The sequence below is a fragment of the Nerophis lumbriciformis genome, linkage group LG24 (assembly GCF_033978685.3).
Source record: "Nerophis lumbriciformis linkage group LG24, RoL_Nlum_v2.1, whole genome shotgun sequence".
Classification (NCBI taxonomy): Eukaryota; Metazoa; Chordata; class Actinopteri; order Syngnathiformes; family Syngnathidae; genus Nerophis; species Nerophis lumbriciformis.
In genome coordinates this window covers 13,867,430-13,891,742 of record NC_084571.2, presented here as the reverse complement: position 1 = coordinate 13,891,742, position 24,313 = coordinate 13,867,430, and the positions used below count along the sequence as shown (strand labels likewise).

General features: G+C 41.0%; 1 protein-coding gene across 2 annotated transcripts in view; it reads right to left on the bottom strand.

The window, feature by feature from the left end:
• The window catches only part of prkcbb (protein kinase C, beta b), a 282,211-nt gene extending 258,386 nt beyond the window's left edge, over window positions 1-23,825 (bottom strand). For both annotated transcript variants that reach the window (XM_061981613.1, XM_061981612.1), the window contains exons 1-2: window positions 23,428-23,825; window positions 12,144-12,175 (exon numbers count right to left, since the gene is read on the bottom strand). In XM_061981613.1, coding sequence (XP_061837597.1) covers window positions 12,144-12,175; window positions 23,428-23,606 — 211 coding nt within the window. In that variant the 5' untranslated portion in view covers window positions 23,607-23,825. The remainder of the gene's footprint in view (window positions 1-12,143; window positions 12,176-23,427) is intronic.
• Between the last annotated feature and the right edge of the window lie 488 nt (window positions 23,826-24,313).

Genomic DNA, 24,313 nt, shown 5'->3' with positions numbered 1-24,313 from the left:
CAGAGGACACGACATCCACAGTTTCCAAAAACAACTTGAAATGTGGACTCGTCAGACCACAGAACGCTTTTCCACTTTGTATCAGTCCATCTTAGATGAGCTCAGGCCCAGCGAAGCCGACGGCGTTTCTGGGTGTTGTTGATAAACGGTTTTCGCCTTGCATAGGAGAGTTTTAACTTGCACTTACAGATGTAGCGACCAACTGTAGTTACTGACAGTGGGTTTCTGAAGTGTTCCTGAGCCCATGTGGTGATATCCTTTACACACTGATGTCGCTTGTTGACCTCCCTCCCTCCTCAACGACACCTGGAAGTCGAACTTTGCTTGCATTGCATATAGAACGACCCTGGGCTTATGAACACAACTCCACTACACCCAAAGACAATGGGCATATACACAAACACTCTCCCCACTCCCACCCCACGCATTCACCACCGCTTAATTCCCCTTCGGGGTGATGGACGGCTGAGTAACGCTTTATAGCAGCAGGCCGCCCCCCCTGTTGCGAGTTGTTGTGATTATATGTAACATGTTTGTGTGTGCTATAGCAAATTAGGTTTTTTCCCTTGGACTCAGTCTGGACCCCCTCCCGAGGGTACAGCCTTTGACAGACATTTTTTACTCTTCCCCACTTTCCCAATATCACCTTTTTCAAGGAGCGCCGTAAGTGGCTGATCCGTCGGCGGTCCCGTCTTGTCTCCCTGTAACGTATGTCTGCTCTTAGTGGGACTGTGCCGAACATTTAATTTCAGTTTTTATTGCTTGTACATGTTAAAGAATGGACAATAATAAAGCATCCTGAAAATGTTTATTGAAATTGCATTTTCTAGTTCTTTAAAAAAAAATCTCAGTATTGTACTCACGGTTTCCCCTTAATGTAATTATGTAATTAAATGTGGCCGAACGCCACGGCATTTCTATTACTGCCACACCTTCAAAATATATATTTTTTAAACATGAAAACATATAAAAGTAATATAATATATTGCAGCCCCCAACATAAATTGTTGGAACACTATTTTTAACTATTATTACCAATCTTTTTATAACTGACGGCACAATTCAAATAGGTTTTACGTCCCATGCTAACGCTTTCGCCTCGTGAGTCCACGCTTCCCCAGACACACAACAACACTTTCTCCTTCTCCGTCAATCACCTTTCAGGCACGGACGGTGTGTTTGCAAACATGGGAAAAATGACATCAAATCCAAACCACACGAACATGAAACATTAACATTAGCTGGTCGTTACAGTATGAATTGATGTATAGAGAGCCCAATATTTTCGCACTATTGACAAGTGATGCACCGAAAACTGTGCCAACGAAACCGGATGTAAACAAGACGCACGCCAATTTTCTGGACCGTTGTCAGCATGTCTGTGATGTGGATGTGATTTGTATATATAATGCAGATAAACCTGCGGACAGATATTTACAAAATGTGCAAATATTGAGAGGACAGTGGCGGCTTTTAAGAAGAGAAAGTCCAACTGGAGCAGCAGCAACAAGCAAGTGTGATGTCGTGCTTGAGCTGGGTTTAGATCGTCGTGACTCGTGAGACAGGTTAGTTTTACCCTACTGATGATGTGTTGTTGCAAAAGTAGAGTCTCTAAACACGAGTACATTCTATAACAGACCTGGGCAATTATTTTGACTCGGGGGGCCAAATTTAGGGAAAAAAATATGTCTGGAGGCCAGTATATCTATATATCTATCTATATCTATATATCTATATATATATAGTCGAGGTTTCTGTGGTTTGTCCGTTATACAGTATACAATTGTACAATTCCTCTGCATTTTTTGGTTTTGCCTCATGAACAGCATTTTGTATGCGTTTTCAATGGGATTAAGGTTCGGGGATTGTGCTGGCCTCTCCATTACTTGAATTCTGTTTGTCTGGAACCTGATTTTGCTCGCTTGTGTTTGGGGTCATTGTCTTGTTGAAACACTCATTTCAAGTGCATTTCCTCTTCAGCATATGGCAACATAACTTCTTCCAGTATTCTGATGTACTCAAACTGATCCATGATCCCTGGTACACGATGACTAGGACCAACACTATAGTACGAGAAACATCCCCATATCATGATGCTTGCACCACCATGCTTCACCGTCTTCACTGTGTACTATGGCTTGAATTCAGTGTTTACAGGACGTCTGACAAACTGTCTGTGGCCCTTAAACCCAAAAAGAATAATCTTACTCTCATCAGTCCCCAAATATTACGCCATTTCTTTTCAGGCGAGTCAATGTGTTCTTTGGCAAATTGTAACCGCTTCAGCACACGTCTTTTTTTTAACAATGGGACTTTGCGGGGGCTTCTTGCTGGTACCTTGGCTTCACGTAGACGTGGTCTGATTGTTACAGTACTCACAGGCCATCTTAGATCTTCTTTGATCCTCCTGGAGCTGATCATTGGCTGAGCCTTTGCCATTTTTCCCATCCATTCCAATAGTCGTTTTTCTTCTTTTCCTCGCCTTTTTGGTTTTGGCTGCCATTTTAAAGTGTTTGATAAAATTTTAGCTGAACAGTCTATCATTTTCTGCACTTCTTTATAGGTTTTCCCCTCTTTTATTAAATTCTTAATCAAAGAACGCTCTTCTTCTGAACAGTGTCTTCAACGACCCATTTTAGTCTGTTTTTCCAAGGACAAATGCACAGCCAGCATATGCAGCGTCAGTTGCCTTGATCCTTAAATAAGGGCCACTTGTTTAACACCTTTTTTTCCCACATAATCAATGACCTCACTAATTGAATTACGCACTGCTATTTTTTTTAACACGCCCCTTTCAGTAAATGATTCCGTTTCACAGAATCAGCAGCATGCACGTCATGCCTGTTGGGTCTGTTGATTTTCTAAACATTCTAGAAACTTACTTGCAGTGTAGAAGTTGAAATTCTAACAAAAACAGTGATTTATCTTGCTAGTGATATAAAACTGCTATTATTTTGAACACAACTGTGTATGTATATATATGTATATATATATATATATATATATATATATATAAATATATAGTGTACCTATATATATATATATATATATATATAAATATATAGTGTACCTATATATATATATGCATACATATTCATTTAAATATATCCATATATATATATATATATATATATATATATATAAAGTGAAAGAAAGCACATTTTTTCCTCCACCCTGAAACAAAAGGAACGCAAAAGAAAACTTACGGATTCAAATCTACCAAGAACCCACCCACAGTTGAGGAACTAAAGGATTTTGAGAACGACATGCTCAAAATGATACAATCAGTCAAATTCAAGCCAATCCGCAACCCACTCCTCACCAAGCTGAAAAATGACAAGGAGCGCATCAAGAAAGTAAACAACCTCATCATAGCTGCCGATAAAACCACAAACTTCTACAGAATGGACATACCAGAACACCACACCTTACTGGACAGAAGCATCACCAAATCATACAAAAAAGCGCAACCCAACACCTTACAGAACATCCACCTGGAAAATAAAAGGATCGCGGCTGAACTGGACATTGAGGACAGGGTGGACGCCACAGCCAACAAGGAAGCCTTCATCACATTGAAGGACCACAAACCCAACTTCGCAAATAACCCAACATGCCGACTAATAAACCCAACTAAATCTGAAATAGGAAAAATCAGCAAAATAATCCTGGACAGAGTCAACACAAAAATCAAGGACAAAACACCACTCAACCAATGGAGAAATACAGCAGCAGTAATCAAATGGTTCAACAACATCCAAGACAAACAACAGCACAACTTTATCTCCTTTGATATCGAGGAATTTTACCCTTCCATCACGCAAGACCTACTGACTCAAGCACTAGACTTCGCCTCAGACTACGACTCAATCAAAGGCAACGAAAGAAACATCATCATCCACGCAAAAAACTCCATTCTCATCCACAACAGTACACCATGGCAAAAAAAGAACAATGCAACATTTGACGTCACTATGGGAAGTTTTGACGGAGCAGAAACGTGTGAACTCGTTGGGAGTTTCCTCCTCTCCCAGCTCGCTAGCCTCAATCTGAACTTTGATATTTACCGTGATGACGGACTGGCAGTGTGTCGCGCCTCGCCAAGGAGCAGCGAGAATACCTGTCATGATCCGTGGTCGGATCATGTTTTGTTTAGTTATGTTTGGTTAGTTTTGGACTCCTTTAGTTATTGCTTGTGCACCGGTGAGTTTGTTTCGTCACCATGGTTACTTATTATTTTCACCTGCCGCTTGTGTTCTCGACGCGCACCTGTTTCTCATCACTGACACTATTTAAGCCTGCCTTTCTGTTCACTCGTCCTGTGCTCCTTGTTTGCGGTAAGCTACATCACGTTGGTTTGATTTCATGTTCCTGAGTCCTGTGCTAAGTTTTAGCCTTAGCTTCCCGTGCGTTCGGCACGCTTTTCTTTTGCTTGTTTTTCTGTTTGCCTATGATTTATGTCATTAAATCATTTCTTACCCTCACGTTTTTGTCCGGAGTGTCCGTGTTGCACTGAAGGAACGATCCCGCACCAATATGCGACCCCCACGTGACAGAAGGAGCACAGCATACAGTTCCTTCGCCCCGGACTTTGAGGAGCTGGACTTGGAGGCAATGGAGGCGGAGACGCTCCGCTATTCCCCCTTGGAGCGCCAGGACTTGATGTGGGGTCCGAATGCGAAGTTGATCCCACTCAACTCCGAATGGCCCGAGGACATTGCCACTCCACAGTATCGGACGCGTCAGCGAAGACGGAAGCAGTCAAAAAGAGCTTCACCTTGCTGCGAAGACGCGTCACTCCCGAAAACTCCTCCTCCGAACAGCAAGTCACCACAAACGGCTCAGTCTTCCTCCCCTCAGTTGTTTGGTAATCCAGTTACTCATTTTGCTAAACAATTTTTAGATTGGGCTGCAAGCCAAATTACCATGAACTCTGACAACAACATAACGCCATCCATTTTGAATGACGTCACTCCGCCCACTTCCGATGACGTCACTGAAACGGCGCGCGGCGATGACATCATTCCACCGGCGTCAAGGGAAGATTCTGATCTGGATTTTTTTTTTCTTCCATCTGTCTCCCTTTATCAGCCACCTCCTAATGACTTTTTTCCAAAAATAAAGTACCATCAGGACACTTTTTCTGAAAATAGATTCTGTCAACTTCAATCACCTCCGCCCCCAGTGACTCTGACTCCGCCCCTAAGGACTCTAGCCCCGCCCACGTCAAGGACTTTTTCCCTCTTTCCGCCCACACAACCCCAGGTGGGGGATAAAAAAACAAAACAATTTGGACAATTTAATGGGGAAGTTTCTGCCCTCCTCCGCCCACCCCTACAGAGAGTTCCAGACCGCAGGGAGCGCGTCTGGTATCCGCCCCTTGAGGGGGGGGCTGGGGTCGGGAGCTGTGTTGGTGGGGTGGCTCGGCATCACCATGCCAAGCCACAGCCTCCAGCACGGCCGCCACCACCAGTCTTCCGACCTGTCAAGCCACAGCCTCCCTCACGGCCGCCACCACCAGTCTACCGACCTGTCAAGCCACAGCCTCCAGCACGACCGCCCTCACCAGTCTTCCGACCTGCCAAGCCGCAACCCCCAGCTAGGCCACCTCCACCTGCACCAAGGCTAGCACCTGTCGCCGCACCAAGGCCGGTACCAGCTCCACGACGCCAAGCTCAGGTACCAGCTCCACGACGCCAAGTTCCGGTACCAGCTCCACGACGCCAAGCTCCGGTACCAGCTCCACGACGCCAAGCTCCGGTACCAGCTCCACGACGCCAAGCTCCGGTACCAGCTCCACGACGCCAAGCTCCGGTACCAGCTCCACGACGCCAAGCTCCGGTACCAGCTCCACAAGTCCAAGACCAAGACCCTCCACGCCAAGACCAAGACCCACACCAAGACCAAGACCCACGCCAAGACCAAGACCCTCCACGCCAAGTCCAAGTCCAAGACCCTCCACGCCAAGTCCAAGACCAAGACCCTCCACGCCAAGTCCAAGACCAAGACCCTCCACGCCAAGTGCCGCCAGTCGCAGCTCCACGACGCCTAGTGCCGCCAGTCGCAGCTCCACGACGCCAAGTGCCGCCAGTCGCAGCTCCACGACGCCAAGTGCCGCAAGTCGCAGCTCCACGACGCCAAGTGCCGCCAGTCGCAGCTCCACGACGCCAAGTGCCGCCAGTCGCAGCTCCACGACGCCAAGTGCCGCCAGTCGCAGCTCCACGACGCCAAGTGCCGCCAGTCGCAGCTTCACGACGCCAAGTGCCGCCAGTCGCAGCTTCACGACGCCAAGTGCCGCCATGCCAAGACCAAGACACGCCATGCCAAGACCAAGACCAAGACCCGCCATGCCAAGACCAAGACCCACGCCAAGACCAAGACCCGCCACGCCAAGACCAAGACCAAGACCCGCCATGCCAAGACCAAGACCCGCCATGCCAAGACCAAGACCCGCCATGCCAAGACCAAGACCCACGCCGAGCTTCGCCGCCGGACGCGCCACGCCGAGCTTCGCCGCCTGACTTGCCATGCCGAGCTGCCACGCCTGCCAAGTTGACGACGCGCCTGTCTCCTCGTCGGCCACGGATATGGCCGCTACCTGGTCGTCCGCCACGCCAAGTGCGCCCACCTCCCAGTCGGCCACGAATGTGGCCAATCCCTGGGCGCCCGCCTCGCCTGCTGCAGCGGCGTTCCACTCGCCGCCGCCACTTGACTTTGTCTCGGTGGATTCGGGGCCACTTGGGCTGGCGACCCACCGCCATGTCCCCCTCCCGCCCTCCCATGACTATTGATCTTTGTTTTTTTTTAGGACATCTAGAAACTGTCCTTAAGGGGGGGGGCTCTGTCATGATCCGTGGTCGGATCATGTTTTGTTTAGTTATGTTTGGTTAGTTTTGGACTCCTTTAGTTATTGCTTGTGCACCTGTGAGTTTGTTTCGTCACCATGGTTACTTATTATTTTCACCTGCCGCTTGTGTTCTCGACGCGCACCTGTTTCTCATCACTGACACTATTTAAGCCTGCCTTTCTGTTCACTCGTCCTGTGCTCCTTGTTTGTGGTAAGCTACATCACGTTGGTTTGAGTTCATGTTCCTGAGTCCTGTGCTAAGTTTTAGCCTTAGCTTCCCGTGCGTTCGGCACGCTTTTCTTTTGCTTGTTTTTCTGTTTGCCTATGATTTATGTCATTAAATCATTTCTTACCCTCACGTTTTTGTCCGGAGTGTCCGTGTTGCACTGAAGGAACGATCCCGCACCAATATGCGACCCCCACGTGACAATACCAAGAAGCGCATATGCCAAATTTTCAAAGAGAACGGCCTACGGATCACGATTGAAGCCAACAAGCAAACCGTCAACTTCCTTGACGTCACTTTCAACCTGAGAAATAACAGCTACCAACCATTCACGAAACCCAACACAACACTCCAATACGTGCACCATGACAGCAACCACCCACCCACCACCATGAAAAGAATACCTACCGGAATCAATAAAAGGCTATCGATGCGGTCATCTAGCAAAGCTGAATTTGACCAAGCAACCCCCCCGTACCAAAAAGCCCTTGATGAAAGCGGATACAATTTCACCCTCACCTATGAACCTACGCCAGGAAACCAGCCAAAAAAGAACAGAAAACGAAACGACATCATCTGGTACAACCCCCCATACAGCAAAAACGTCTCAACTAACATTGGACACAAATTCCTCAATCTGATTGACAAACACTTTCCCAAAGACAACACCCTAAGAAAAGTATTCAACAAGAACAACATTAAATTGAGCTACAGCTGCATGAACAATATACGACAAATCATCTCAAACCACAACAAAACAATTGCAAATGAGCCGTCGGCCCCCAGACAGAGCGACTCCAAAACCAACAAAGACTGTAACTGTCGAAAGAAACCTGATTGCCCTCTCAACGGGGGGTGCTTACAAACATCAGTTGTCTACCAATCTAAGGTAATACGCAAGGACATTAACACATCCGACACATATGTAGGATTAACCGAGGGAGAATTCAAAACCAGATGGAACAATCACAAGGCTTCTTTCAGGAACAAAAACTTGCGAAATACCACAGAACTCAGCAAACACATTTGGGACCTCAAAGACAATAATGTTGAATATTCAATAACATGGCAAATTCTTGCATCCAGCACACCTTACAATAGTGGTAATAAAAGATGCAACCTATGCTTGAAAGAGAAACTGTTTATTATTTACCGTCCAGACCTGTCATCCCTCAACAAGCGCAGCGAAATTGTAACAGCATGCCGCCATAGACGGAAACACCTCCTAGGTAACACATGAGCCAATCACCACGCCCCTAGGCCAGCCTGTACCCACCCACTCTGTGCCCTATATAAACCATGGTATGCGAATGCTCCCATTAAAATCTCCTGATGATTGAGGGTACCCCCCCTCATGAAACAGGCCTGTAGAGATGAAATAGTCTTGTGATTTTTTTTCCCCACACATACATACATACATATATATATATATATATATATATATATATATATATATATATATATATATATATATATATATACACACACACATCAGGGTTTCCCACACATTCATTTATTTGTGGCGGCCCGCCACGATAGAATTACGTCCGCCACAAATGGATTTTTCGGCTTTTGACTCGCTCTACCGCTCATAAAAGCAATGAGACTCTGTCTGTGAATGGAGCTTGTAGTTACAACACCGGTGCAGTAGGTGGCGGTAGCCTACTATGCATTGTAACTCGCCAATAGCAATTCATTCACCTGGTGCGCCAGAAGAAGAAGAAGAAGAAGAAGAAGAAGAAGAGGACGGAACGGACCGACCGGATGAAAATACGAGGGTAAGACGTCTTGGCGTTTCACCGACGTGAGCAGCCTGACGCTGCTTTATTAACATCGCCGCTGTTTGCTCGGGGGGCGGGGCAGACGCACGTAGTAACAGTCAGGTGTTTTCATTCGACGAGCTAACGTGTCCAGGTTATAACCCTGTTGTCAATATACACACGTGGAGACGGTGCTTCAGATATTGCATTAATACTGGAGCTAAATTGTCCACTGTCCATTGCAGCATGTGAATGCAATGAAAAGAATAAAATCTGAGCCAAGCAGCTCTTAAAAAGCTGTCCAGGTTAATGTTTTGGCCATTAAAGGCCCTTCATTTCAAGATGTCAACTGTGATTAGGCTTTAAACAGGTGGCTGACCTGTTCAGATGAGTGTAACTGCTACTGGTCAAATAATGTGAAATAGCATTTAATTTTACATGTATGCAATGCCATTTAAATGTAATTATAGATAATAATAATAATAATAATAATAAATACTGTGTAGTGTTGTAAATAGTCAACGGGAAGGATTTTAGTAAGATATAAGCCATGAGCACTGGCTCCTGCATGTGTTGAGCTGCTGCCGCTTAAGGTTAGACGGCACTGTACATAGAGCGGTTCTGTTGTTAGTAATAAATTCGAATGTTGGATGTTCACTCCTTCACACAGATGAGTATAGAAAAATATTTCCAACGGCTGAAAAGGGCTCGACTTGGAGAGGAGGTAGGCCTACAGTCCAGACCACAGGAGGTATTATCAAAACGGTGTATACCAGGGGTGTCAAACTCAAATACAGAGTGAGCCAAAATTTAAAATTGAACAAAGCCGCGGGCCAAGGTTGAACAAATTAACCTTTTAATAGGGACCCAAACAAGTTTTGCATTAAATATTGAACAAGCAAGGCTTATATAACTTTATAGTGACATGCAAACTCCATCCATCCATCCATTTTCTACCGCTTATTCCCTTTGGGGTCGCGGGGGGCGCTGGAGCCTATCTCAGCTACAATCGGGCGGAATGCAAAATTGAGTTTCAAATAATAATAATAATAATAATTAAAAAATATCAATGGCATATCAAATACAATTTAAATAAAAATTGAATGCCTCTTTTCTATTTGCAGCCTTCTGAGGTAAATATCAACATTAACTTTTTCCACAGGCTAGTAAATTTGAAAATAAAATAACAATGAGTAGGCTAAAGTTAAATTATTTAGTATGCACTAATTAAAGAGACAGAGCTTTAAGAGACATTTTAGCTTTTATATTTTATAAGATATATTTTTTGTAAGAACCACAATTGATATATTTCAGTGAATAACTAATTGTTCAAATCTGTATATAAAAATGTACATAAAGTGTTGTAATTATATTCCAACTCCGCGTTCTTCTTGGTCATCGCCCCCCCCCCGCCCGGCCGGCCGGCCACACCACCGCAAATAGATGCCTGTCCTGTGGGAAACACTGCACATGTATATACACACACACACACACACACACACACACACACACACACACACACATACATACATGTAAGCTGTTAAAATATGCTGTACATTATGTGTGATTGGGTCTTATTTTTAGGAACTCTAGTATAAACACTTACAATAATGTCTGATTGAACACTAAAAAAGTTATGACAGACCGCCTTAAAAAATGGAATGGAATTTTATTTTTACTGAATGAGACACCCAAAATGTAAATGAAAATAAAGAATGTGGGATTTACAATATTAACTATGAACAATAAAACACTGAATATTGACAACATATGAACCTCACACCCCCTCTCGATCAACATATTTTACAATCAAGCGAAATGCAACAAAAATGTAACAAACACAGCGAAATATGAATGCGAAGGGTAAAAAACCCCACCTACAATCTGATATATCTGATATATCACTAAGCTTCAGAACTTTGTTGTAAAAATCTCCTTCCGCGTTTGTCCCTGACACCCCATTTCAGGCTGGCCGCTTTGAAAACACTGAGGAAACGCTCCCCACCCACACTGTTTGGTGCCTGCTGTGACTTACATTATCATAGTAACTAATTAGATTACCATAGTAACTAGTATATCATGCAAAAGCACAGATTCCAACCGTCGACAAACTTTGTATAGTTCAAGACTTACGGTCATTTGAAAACATCACTGCACATCATAATAGCAGCTACAGTTTCCATCTTAAAAAACAAAAAACATTATTTGGGAATGTCCGGCAGGCCAGATTGAAAAGCTTAACGGGCCGCATTCGGCCCCAGGGCCTTAATTTGCCCAGGTCTGTTCTATAATAACAGCAGAAGAAGATGCTAGACTGTTGTTAGTTGTTTTAAATAAAAAATACTTGAAAAAAATCTCAACAAAGTACATTGTGCAAAGTACATTGACTCCTCCCACCCCCACCAAGGACTGTTTTCACTGCTGGACTCTAGAAAGAGGTTCCGCAGCCTCCGTAGCAGAACCTCCAGGTTCTGTAACAGCTTCTTCCCTCAGGCCGTAAGACTCTTGAACGCATCATAATAATCCACTCAATTCCCCACCCCCCAAAAGCGGATTAACTCACTGGAATATAAAGACAATATAACTTACATCCATAAACGTGGATGTATATGCAAAAGTGCAATATACAGTAATCTATTTATTTATATCTGCACCTTATTGCTCTTTTTTCCTGCACTACAACGAGCTAATGCAACAAAATTGCATTCTTATCTGTACTGTAAAGTTCAAATTTAAATGACAATAAAAGGAAGTCTAAATCTAAGTCTAATTGTACAAAAAGCAACAACAATTGAAAATGTGGCAAAAGGATAAAAAAAAATGTTAGGACTAATTAACAATAACAGATTGGTTTTAAATGCATGTATACATTTTTTTTTTTTTTTTAAAGAAAAACATATCATCATTGCAAATTATGCAAATTACTCGATGGCGTCATGGTGACCGCGCCCCCACCGCCACAGGTATCTTGGCAGTTTCAGGGAAACCGTGGTACTGCTTAAAAAAATGTGGGCATCCCTGCACTACTATCTTATAAACAGTGACTAGTATTCATGTTTTCATAAATCAGAACGTGCGTCCAGGATGGAAGCAAAGTGAGAACCAGCAGTTGTCTGATGATGAAACTAACAATATATATGTTCATGCATAATTAAATGACACCTACACAATGACTCAATCGACAAGTCCCGCCTCCACTTCTAGACTCCGGCTTCCGCCAGCATACCGTTTCCACACACGCATCTTTAGTTTGAGGCGTTTCAAGGCAGACATGTGCTAAAAGGACCAAGGAGAGAACTTGTCCTCCTACCTTGACACTGGAATCCCTGCTTGCCGAAGCCCCTGTGGAGAGAGCACACACACAAAGAGACAGGTTGGACCAAACACACACAGAGTCCTGTGGGTGCGTTCACACTTGGGAGTCCGACACTAAGGCCTCGGCTAACGTTTACAGCAAACAATGCTGCGGGTTAGCATATGCAGGAAGTCACGCCTCTAATGGACGACAATGCATCAAAACCACGTCTTTAGGGTCTGGGAATGTAACCATGTAAAAATGTCATACCACGGTTATCGTAATATTGGTGAATGTGCTCAAAAAGTACTTAAACATGAAATATTTTGACGAGTTTTTAATAACAACAATAAATAAAGACGTTGAAAGGCCACTATTTTGCATGTTTCGTGTTTCTTATGCTTCACTGATAGTCTTTAGTCCTAACTGTTTCAGTGGTTAATCTTGTACTACCGTATTTTCCTTACAACACCGGATTATAAGGCGCACTGCCGATGAGCGGGTCTATTCAGGTCTATTTTCATATAAAAGGCGCACCGGATTATAAGGCGCATTAAAGGGGTCATATAGACTTCCTTGTGGTCTACATAACATGTAATGGTGGTTCTTTGGTCAAAATGTTGCATAGATGATATTTTTCAGATCATCTTCAAGGAGCTTTCCGACAGTCGCTTCCGGAAGCGCCGTTTTGTGGGCGGTCTTATTTACGTGGCTCACCTTCGACAGCGTCTTCTCCCCGTCATCTTTGTTGTAGCAGTGTAGCGTGCAAGGACGGGAGTGGAAGAAGTGTCAAAAGATGGAGCTAACTGTTTTAATGACATTCACACTTTACTTCAATCAATAACGGAGCAGCATCTCCTCATCCGTGGCTCACTAGTGCAACAACAACACCGGAAATGTGTCCCTTGAAAAACCTTCCGACCGGAACTCTCTAATAACTAAAGTTCCTTGAGTGAATAATATAAACTCACTACACCGGTATGTTTTAGTGCATTCATGGCGAGTTTACTGACAGATATAAGTAAGAACTTTACACTACTTTATATTAGAAATGGCAACAGCAGAGGATGAACGTCACATAACAAGAAGATAGAGAAAAAGAAAAAGCTTATCGACTACGGTGTCGGCACCGACTACAGTGGCGGACGCGCGCAAACTTTCAGGACTTATGCAGATCTCAAATAAACATCAGCAGGTACCAGAAGGTAAGAAAAGTAGCTTTTGCATAATATTGTGAAACAAAACGCCAGATAATATGTCTGCTAATGGGTGCCATTTTGCGGTCCTCATACACACACCATAGTATTACTTGTATCTCTGACTACGGTAGACGTAATGGGCCAAAAATCCATCAAGCGGTGCGGCTTCAAAGTTATACTAAAACGTTTTGACATATTTTTGAGTGCCGTGTGTAATGTTCTTTATTTTCAATGGAACATTTAAAATTGTGGTTTTGCGCACTGGCGTCATAGTGCAGTCTACACGTATCTCTTATGTGTGACTACCATCTACTGGTCACACTTAAACCATGTACCAAAAAAAATTGCTTCGAGGTTGGTAAGCACAACCAAAATTATTCCGTACATTAGGCGCTACGTGTTATAAGGCGCACTGTCGAGTTTTGAGAAAATGAAAGGATTTTAAGTGTGCCTTATAGTCTGAAAAATACGGTATTTAAAATATTGGTTTGGTTTGTATTGGAATAGGTTCACATTTGAACTGATACGTTACCAATGACCAAAATTAGCATCGCTATCACAATCGCAATATTGGTGAATGTGCTCAAAAAGTACTTTATACATTCGTAGATGTTTTAAAATAACTGAAATAAATCGACAGTTATAAAAGCCAATATGTTGCATGTTTTGTGTCTTTAATGCTTCATGATAGTCTTTTAGTTTTAGTGTTTTATCTGTTTTAATAACTAAACTTTTGTCATTTCAAATATTGGTTTGTATTTTATAGGAATAGGTACCGTTCACATTTGAAACGATACGGTACCATTTCCCAGTACCTGGGAATCAATACCAAAACCAATTTTCCCTACTTTTAAAAAGTGTGTTAACAAATACTGTTTTAAGTAATACAATCTAATTTTTTGTTTTATTGCAACTAAGGCTGCGGCTAACGATTATTTTTCTATCGATTAATCTATAGATATTTTTTTCGATTAATCGGTTAATCTATAGATTATTTTTTTCGATTAATCTATAGATTATTTTTCCTTTTACCGATTATTTTTTTTATTTAAAATGAAGATGAAAAAATAAATTTAGGCCAGTTTTTTCAAAAGGCATGACTTATTTACAAAAAAAAAGTATGGCCACTCAGTCAACATTGACAACAACATGACAAAATATTCTGTAACAATGTAAACATTTAAAACTTTTAACATTTAACAAAATTAAAAGTAGCTTATTTGCTTTTTAATGTGCAAATATAAAAGTAAACATCCAGTGCAAATCTTAATATTCTGCAATAGTATAAGCATTTCAAAAGTAAAAGTATTGCTTATTTTGCTTTAAAATGTACAAAAATAAAGATAAACATCCAATACAAAAAAGTGCAAAACGAAATATTCTGTAACAGTGTAAACATCTCAACAAAAGTAAAATGATTGCTTATTTTGCTTAATAACACAATAATGATAGTATGATTAAAGTGAAAGTTAATTGTTCGTTTGTACATAGTATATGTAACTGTTAATGTTGTAAAAGGTATTTGCACAACTAATTAACGTTAGCGTCTTTGTAAACACTGAACAGGCACGCCAAACGCGCCTCTCAGAGCGAAACGGTGTTTTAGTTTATGAATTTACAACGCAGATACAAATGACACATTCATGTTTTTGTGTAATGATGACAACGTATACTCACGCGGACGATTGACTAGTTGATGGTGATGGCAAGAACGCTGTCGGGTGTTTTCTTTTCAAATGTTCGTTCATAGCCGTTGTGCTGCTATGATAGGCCATTTCCGCTCGACACAGTGTGCATACAACAACTGTCAAGTGTTTTGCTTTTTTCGCTGTGCTTATCCCACACTTGAAGGGATGTACCAATGCTAAATGTGGCTTCTGGATTTCACTCAAAAGACCAGACCGTAGTTACTTTTTCCTTTTGTTTGCAACAGTTTTTCCAACGAAGAATCAGCTTCTTTTTTCTTCTTTAGTCTTTTTAGCAGTCTTTAGCAGTGTTAGTAGACTTTAGTTTCTTTAGCTGTCATTAGCTGTCTTTAGTAGCCTTTAGTAGCCTTTAGTAGCCTTTAGCTTCTTTAGTAGCCTTTAGCTTCTTTAGTAGGTGAAAAACCTTTAAGGACAAAACACCACAAGATTAACATGCTGTAAAAAATCAATCAATTATCAATCCCATAATTTACAATTATTAATTAGGCAATCAAACTCTTAACCATTAAACAAGTGCAAGAAAATTGACACATCTTTTCCCTTTAAGTTAAAACAGATTTTAAATAAATTGTCTCAACATAAATGCACCAAGATACATATAAAATACATTTAAACCCAGAAACACAATAGATAAATGCAGCAGAAAACCCAATATGCAAATACATAAATACCTAACCAATTAACCACCTATTTAGATACATATTTAAAATCCATATTCAGTATAAATATATTATTAAATTAGCAGTGAAACACTCAATCTTAAACGCCATCTACTGGTAGAAAAATACCCCTTTTTCTATGCCCTCACCAGGAGCCAATGATCCAACACAGTTAAATCCAACACTTTAAGTTGAGCGACTTCACCCTCCTGATGAAGCAAACTGCTCCAACATTTATCAAACTAAGCAAAGAATATCAACACTTCCTTACTAAACAACAGTTACACAAAACACCGTGTGTATTTAGCCTCCAGACTAAGCACCCCCCCCCCCCCCCCCCATCTCACCAGCGCAACAGGTGCGCCACACCCACAAAGAGAACTAAAGTGCAATCTTACCGGCTGTCCGTTCAGCTATTGGTTTTGGTACACTTTTGGCACAACTCTGGGTTTTCTGTAACGAACTAAACCTTTTTCCACTCTGCACTGGCGTCTTTTGTACTCCTTGATTTGACACAGCGGTCTAATTACCGGGCTCGCGCACCAGCAGATGAGACGGGAGCGCGCCGCGTTATACCTGCGCGTGAACGTAAACTGATCGGTTCTGATCATATAAGCCGACTGGCCGAAATAATGCCGAATTATATACATTTCCTGGGGTTGCCTAGGTGAATAGGGATGCGGATGTGCTCTAAGATAAAATATAATTTTATTAAGTGGGGTTTGGCTGGTTGCTCAGCAGCCACGGTTGCGAGCTCGCGCGTCAGCTGACGAGACAGCTGTTCGCCGCTACAACATTATTAGGCCGTTTATTGAAATACTCCCACCCTTTTGATGACTTTTGGCGTGCTTTTTTCCCCTCGCTCGCACCGCTCGCATCGTCTGCTTTGCGCTCCGCCATGACGGTAGTGTGACGTAAATATGCGACGCATCGACGCACAAAAACGGCGTCGACGTATTTACGTAACCGATGACGTCGACTACGTTGACGCGTCGTTTCAGCCTTAATTGCAACATTTAAAAATTAGCTGATTATGATAACTTCTGTCCAGTTATCAATCGCTTTGTTGGCATTGAAAATTGCAACATTACCAAGAGGTGGTTTGGCTGAGTCCACTCTCAGTGCTGCTGGAGTGATTGGCCACGTGTTAGTGTTAGGGATGTAACGAGATGAACATTTTACATTACGGTTATTGTTACCAAAATTAGCACCGCTATCATAACCGCCATATTGTTAAATGTGTTCAAAAAGTACTTAAACACACATTGAAATTCTTAGATGTTTTAAAATAACTGAAATAAATAAACACACTGTTAGGAAAGCCAATATTTTGCATTCTTTGTGTTTTGTTATGCTTCACTGATAGTCTTTTAGTCTTAGTATTTTATCGGTTTTATTGGCTAAATTCAATTGTTTTGAATATTGGTTTGTATCATAACACTTTAACATTTATTTAAATGAAAAGGGAAAACCAAATAAAATCTGTAATTTGTTATTTCCGTAAAAACATCTCCGTCTCGTAATCCTTAGAGTATAAAATCTTCGCTCTGTTCTAAGAGAGCTAGCTTGCGCAGCTAGTGGGTCCGTGACAATGACTTCCGTTTTGTTTGATCAGCTGTTTTACTGCCGCGTTACAAACACCGTTTGGAAACAACTAAGGTATGTAAATAAATATTTCTGTTTAAATAACTCATTTCACAACGTATGTATCTGCGGCTTAATCCTGCGACTAATATATGGGGGAAAAAAATATTCTCAAATTTAGTGGGTGTGGCTTATATACCGGTGCCCTCTATAGTCCGGAAAATACGTTTTATGCTTATGTTTACTTATTTTTAATCAAAATCTTGTATGTAACAAAAAGCAATAAGGAATAATTAGGACAATCACTTGATTTAAGTGCAGTGTTTTATTTTCCTATATCCAAACACAGTGTTACTATTCAATCCGTGATAAGTGATATCAGTGGTTACAGTGGTTACAGTGACCAAAAATATTGAATAAGCTTGTTCAATAAAACCTCTGCCTTGTTTTTAATGAATATTTAGGTCTATTACGCTACCGTATTTTAATGTTGGTCATTAATAATGTAATACATTTAGTATATATAATAATGATATATGATGTATTAACAATGTACAATACAAAATACACAACACAACAACTATAAATATTTAAATAATCGATTTATATTCGAATCGTAGCTTCTGAATCGTAACCGTAATCAAATCAGGATATTCTCACCTCTAATCCTGCTCCATAATCTCCCATGTGATGATTTTCATGTTGTGGCTAAAAACTGATGAACTCTTCAAACGTGCAATCACTTAGCTCGATAGCTACATACAAAACCCAAAACCAGTGAAGTTGGCACATTGTGTAAATGGTAAATAAAAACACAATACAATGATTTGCAAATCCCTTTCAACCTAATTGAATAGACTGTATGTACCTTTCAGCATTAATGGTGCCTTCACAGATGTGTAAATTACCCATGCCTTGGGCACTAATACAACCCCATACCATCACAGATGCTGGCTTTTCAACTTTGCACCTAGAACAATCCAGATGTTTTTTTTTCCTCTTTGGTCCAGAGGACACAACGTCCAGTTTCCAAAAACAATTTGAAATGTGGACTCATCAAACCACGGAACACTTTTCCAATTTGCATCAATCCATCTTAGATGAGCTTGGGCCCAGCGAAGCCGGCGGCGTTTCTGGGTGTTGTTGATAAATGGCTTTCGCTTTGCATAGTAGAGTTTTAACTTGCACTTACAGATGTAGCGACCAACTGTAGTTACTGACAGTGGTTTTCTGAAGTGTTCCTGAGCCCATGTGGTGATATCCTTTACACACAGATGTTGCTTTTTGATGCAGTACGGCCTGAGGAATTGAAGGTCCGTAATATCATCGCTTACGTGCAGTGATTTCTCCAGATTCTCTGAACCTTTTGATGATATTGACCGTAGATGGTGAAATCCCTAAAGTCCTCGGAATAGCTTGTTGAGGAATGTTGTTATTAAACCGTTGGACAATTTGCTCACGCATTTGTTCACAAAGTGGTGACCCGCTCCCAATCCTTGTTTGTGAATGACTGAGCATTTCATGGAAGCTGCTTTTATACCCAATCATGGCACCCACCTGTTCCCAATTAGCCAGTTCACCTGTGGGATGTTCCAAATAAGTTTTGATGAGCATTCCTCGACTTTCTCAGTCTTTTTTGCCACTTGTGCCAGCTTTTTTGAAACATGTTGCAGGCATCAAATTCCAAAAGAGCTAATATTTGCAAAAAATAACGAAGTTTTCCAGTTCGAACATTAAATATCTTGTCTTTGCAGTCAATTCAATTGAATATAAGTTGAAAAGGATTTGCAAATCATTGTATTCTGTTTTTATTTACCATCTACACAACGTGCCAACTTCACTGCTTTTGGGCTTTGCATATACATACATACATTCACACATAGAGATGCTTTCAGGGTCAAGTCATTTATCCATGACCAAATTAAAAATCCATCATCAGGAGGCTTTCATGATTGCAGTTTGGGGAATAACACAAAACAAAGCTAAAAATAAACGCTGCAAATGAGGACAACCTCGACACAGACCTGCATGACATTAATAATAAGTGCAGTCCAGGAGAGCCGAGGACATCTTGCTGATTGAGGGTATGAAAAAATGGTAGGAAGGTAGGGTTGCGCAATATAGACGATATACTGTAAGTGAAATCAATTCGGTTGACAATGGAGTTTTTAACACTATTGTTATATCGTGATAGTGCATGTTGTTTAGCTGCTAGCGGCTAACGTCCCTCCACAGTGTGAAGCTGCTTCTAAGTCACTAATCCTCGCCAAATAAACTACAAGTATCAATGGGAGACATGTCTTACTGGTGGTACATATGTCATCACGGTAGTCCGACTTGTTGTTCAATTTATGGCTTATTTTATTTTGTTGCTTATTTTATTATCTCTACTTTTATTTCTTTAATAGAGTATTTCATGAAGCGCGACGGTAACACACAAATTTCCCCCCAAGGATTAATAAATCATTTCTGGTTCTGAACACTGGAGGACGAGGACTAGCTAAACATGCTACATCAATAGGGTCCCGTTCACATTTGAACTGATACGGTACCAATTCCTGCTGCAAGGGAAACGATACCGGTACTAATTTTTGGTGCTGTTGTGTATGTTACTAAATATTGTTGTTGTTTTTTAAATACTTTTTTTTTATTGTAACATTTAATAATTAGCTGTCCAGTTGTTATATCTTATTTCTTATCACATTTCTGAGTCTCGTTTGCAAGTATGACATTAAGTTACAAAAACAGTTGTTAGATGGCAGTACTGTATAGTTTATGGTGTATTTTTATTTTTGTTGCGCCCTAAGAAGTGTTAATACTGTAAGTATTGTACTTATTACACATCAGCTGTTGGATTGTAACATGCATCTTAGTTGTTTTCATTAACAAATTTGGAGGTGTTGAAATCGCCATGTAAAATCGCTGATGTTAATCAGTCACATGTCAATAGCAAAGCCAATGTATATTCGCATCAAGCTAGCGCATTTTTGGAAACTTACGTTGGAGCGTTTTGAGTCAATTTCTTTGTTTGCATTGAAAATTGCAACATTGTCTCAAGGTAGTTTGACAGAGTCCGCTCTCAGTGCTGCTGGAGTGATCGTAAAGTGCCAAAGTGCGAAGACCCGGAACACCGGCTATGTCGGCAACCGTGACCAAGGTACCGTAACATTGCACCGTTGGATTTTACGTGAATCGGTGAACCGCTAAGCTAGAGCTCTTGAATTTAAACAGGGGTGGACAGATCCATACAAATCCATACACATTGACAGTAACGATACAGAGTACAGTATCAGTATATGGCTGATGCTACAGTGATCATTTTTTACTACCAAAAAATATTGCTTTCTTGTTTTTGTTATTGTTTACAAACTCAAGAAATAAGTCCGTAGACACAGGAGGACAATAAGGGCAAAAACCAAAGGATTTCAATAAGATGCCAACAGTACCTTAGAATCCGCTACTTCTTTCCTACGCTTTGCGATCTGCGGCTTATAAATCGGTGCAGCTAATTCATGGATTTTTTCTTCACTGACAGTAACAATTGAAAACAGTTTTTTTTTTTTAAATAAGCAAAAACACTGACACTGCGTTTTATTATTTGTGCTGTGGCGCCATCTTTTGGACGAATTCGCTCACTGCAGTTGCTGCAGTGTCCTTCCATTTATCGGAAGTGCTTTGTTTTGTTTTTAACCGGAGTGGTGTTCAGTCTTCTCGCCGTCCATAGCGTTGCTACTCGTAAGGATTCTTCATTCATCACTACAAGCAATGTTTGTAAATTTGATAATATAACTAAAACAATTCTTACTTACTAAAGCGCCCCATGTGAGATGTGTGTAGGAGTGTTTTCATGCATATTTGTACGTGCTATCGTAATGTAATGAAGCTAACGCCATTAGCTAATATGCTAACACGTTTTACAAGTGTCTGCGTTAGTATTATTTCAGTTTTGTAAATTCACCAAAATGTCACCGTGGAGTTATCGAGTCTGTTTAGCTGATTGGAGAGCTAGCTTGCGCAGCTAGTGGGTCCATGACGATGGCTTCTGTTTTGTTTGATCACCCATTTTACTGCCATGTTACAGACACCGTTTCGAAGCAATTAAGGTATGTAAATAAACATTTACGAAGTATTTATGTGTAAATAACTAATTTCACAACGTATATATCTGCGACTTATAGTCCGGTGCGGCTAATATATGGAAAATATTATTTTCTTCTCAAATTTAGTGGGTGCAACCCTGTCCTCTATAGTCCGGAAAATACGTTTTATGCTAATGTTTACTTATTTTTCATCAAAATCTTGTATGTAACAAAAAGCAACAGGGAAATAATTAGGACAGTGGACTCCATCTAGTTTTGATTACTATAATTTTTTGTCAGCAGCTAAATTAGGAGCCTGTTTTGGAATATTATCATTTATACGCCAAATTATATATTATAGCGCCGTTAAAAGTAGTCCTTCTGCATTAGCGCTTATAATAACAATATCGCTAATACATGATAATGGAATATTGTCATTTATACGCCAAATGATATATTATAGCGCCGTTAAAAGTAGTCCTTTTGCGTTAGCGCTTATAACAACAATATCGCAAATACATGCTAATGGGATATTATCATTTATATGCCAAATGATATATTATACCGCCGCTAAAAGTAGTCCTGCGTTAGCGCTTATAATAACAATATCGCTAATACATGCTAATGGAATATTATCATTTATACGCCAAATTATATATTATAGCGCCGTTAAAAGTAGTCGTTCTGCGTTAGCGCTTATAATAACAATAACGCAAATACATGCTAATGGAATATTATCATTTATACGCCAAATTATGTATTATAGCAGCGCTAAAAGTAGTCCTTCTGCATTAGCGCTTATAATAACAATATCGCTAATACTAGCTAATGGAATATTATCATTTATACGCCAAATGATATATTATAGCGCCGCTAAATGTAGTTCTTCTGCGTTAGCGCTTATAATACCAATATTTGTACGGTGCTAAATTAGGCCCAAACGTTTTGCAATTTCAAACTGAAAAATTTTATTTTTACGTATTTTTTTCCTCAGGTTGAATAAAATTATAATTCACTCTGGTAATTCTTGTCATTATTTTAATTTTTTACTGCCATATATTTTAATATTGGAGCTCAAATTTTATTTTCTATATGTTTTTTTCTTTTCAGATTCAGAATTCGGGCACCTAATCTTGCGTAAGGGGCGTGTCGTCATCTGAGAGGGGCGTGGCCTCTTCATGACAGATTGATAGCAAACGTTAGCCGGCTAAATATTAAGAATATACAATAAATATACACAACACAACAACTATAAATATTTAAATAATCGATTATAGCATTCCTAAAAGTAGCCCATCTGCGTTAGCGCTTATAATAAGGTATATAATGAGGGGGGTTTTATAGGGCATTATGGCCGCAATAGAGTACTCCCTAAATTAGCTTCATTGTTAGCCACCTCGTACCTGTCATATTTTACGACTTAGAATGCATTAAAAAAACAAAAAAAACAACATGTGTTCTTGTCTTACCGGTACATAAGGATTATGATTGATAGGCAAAAAAAAAAGATGACTATTTGTATGGTCCTAAATGAGGCCCAAAAGTCATTTCAAACTGAAAAATTATGTTTTGATGTATTTTTCCCCCAGGTTGAATAAAATTATAAGTCACAGGGTAATTCTTGTCATTATTTTCATTTTTTTACTCTCATATATTTCGATATTTCAGCTCAAATTTTATTTTTTATTTGTTTTTTTTCTTTTCAGATTCAGAATTCTGGCACCTAATATCGTGTAAGGGGCGTGTCGTCAATTTAGAGGGGCGTGGCCTCGTCATTACAGATTGATAGCAAACGTTAGCCGGCCAAATATTAACAATGTACAATAAAAATACACAACTATAAATATTTAAATAATCGATTATAATCGAATCAAATGATGTATTATCACAGGAGGTTGCAGCATAATATCGTGATAAATAAATATTTAGGACTCATTTGATGTTTGTTTTGGAAATAATAGTCAGGGTGCCGCCCACGCACCTGCATCAACAGGTGCACATAGTGAGTGTTTATTGGAGGAAAAGTGGTTTAAAAAAAAAAAAAACACGATAGCGTGGAAACATGAACTCACCAGATGAAGTCCGTGCAGTGGCTGCAGAAGGTGGGCTGCTTGAAGAAGCGCGCCGTGAACTTGTGATCCTTCACCTCGTGGACGTTCTTCTGCCGGAGGGCCCCTTGGCGGGCGAAGCCCCGCATGGGCTCCCGGGGGCCATCCTCGCCGTCACTGTTGCTCGCCGCGCAGTCAGCCATGCTCGCGACACCTGCGCCTCAACTTCCCACGGCCAAGTTGGCGCCAAAAATAACAAACAAACAAACAAAACCGATAAAAGGAGAGAGAGGGAGGACGGTCACAGGTGGGCTCGAAAAGTCCGCGCTTGCTTGGGTTTCGGACGAGTGTTCGTGGAATGGTCGCGCGTGGGTGAGGAGCGAGGAAGCTGCTGGGAGGCTGCGAGAAACACTGCTTCCTCCTTCAGCGTCCTGCGCGTGCACGAGCGGCGCCGCGCCACCGCACCAGAGAGAGAGAGAGAGAATAGAGAGAGGGAGAAACCTTGACGTTTTACGTTATTCTTTATTGTCAATATTAAAAAAAAAAAAAAAAAGATTGATTCACATATGATTATAATTAGATTTTACACTTTTAGAGTGGAATCAACATTTTTTTGTCGTACAAGAACACTCATCTTTCTTTTTTGTAATGCATTCTAAATCGTAAATAAACACTAGCAAAAGTCAGCTAACAATGCAGTCTATAAAACGCTCTAAAAAAACCTCCATCAATAATTTATATGCACACTGTAAGTATATATGTAATGTAGGGTTGTACGTTAGGAATGTCTCGGCGGTCAGCCTCTGCTCGCTCTGCCCGCAGCGCGGCCACGCCCCTGCTCGGCTGCAAGCAATCTGTAATCAGCGCACCTGGGACTAATGAGGGCAGGCAGCATAAAGGCCAGCGGACC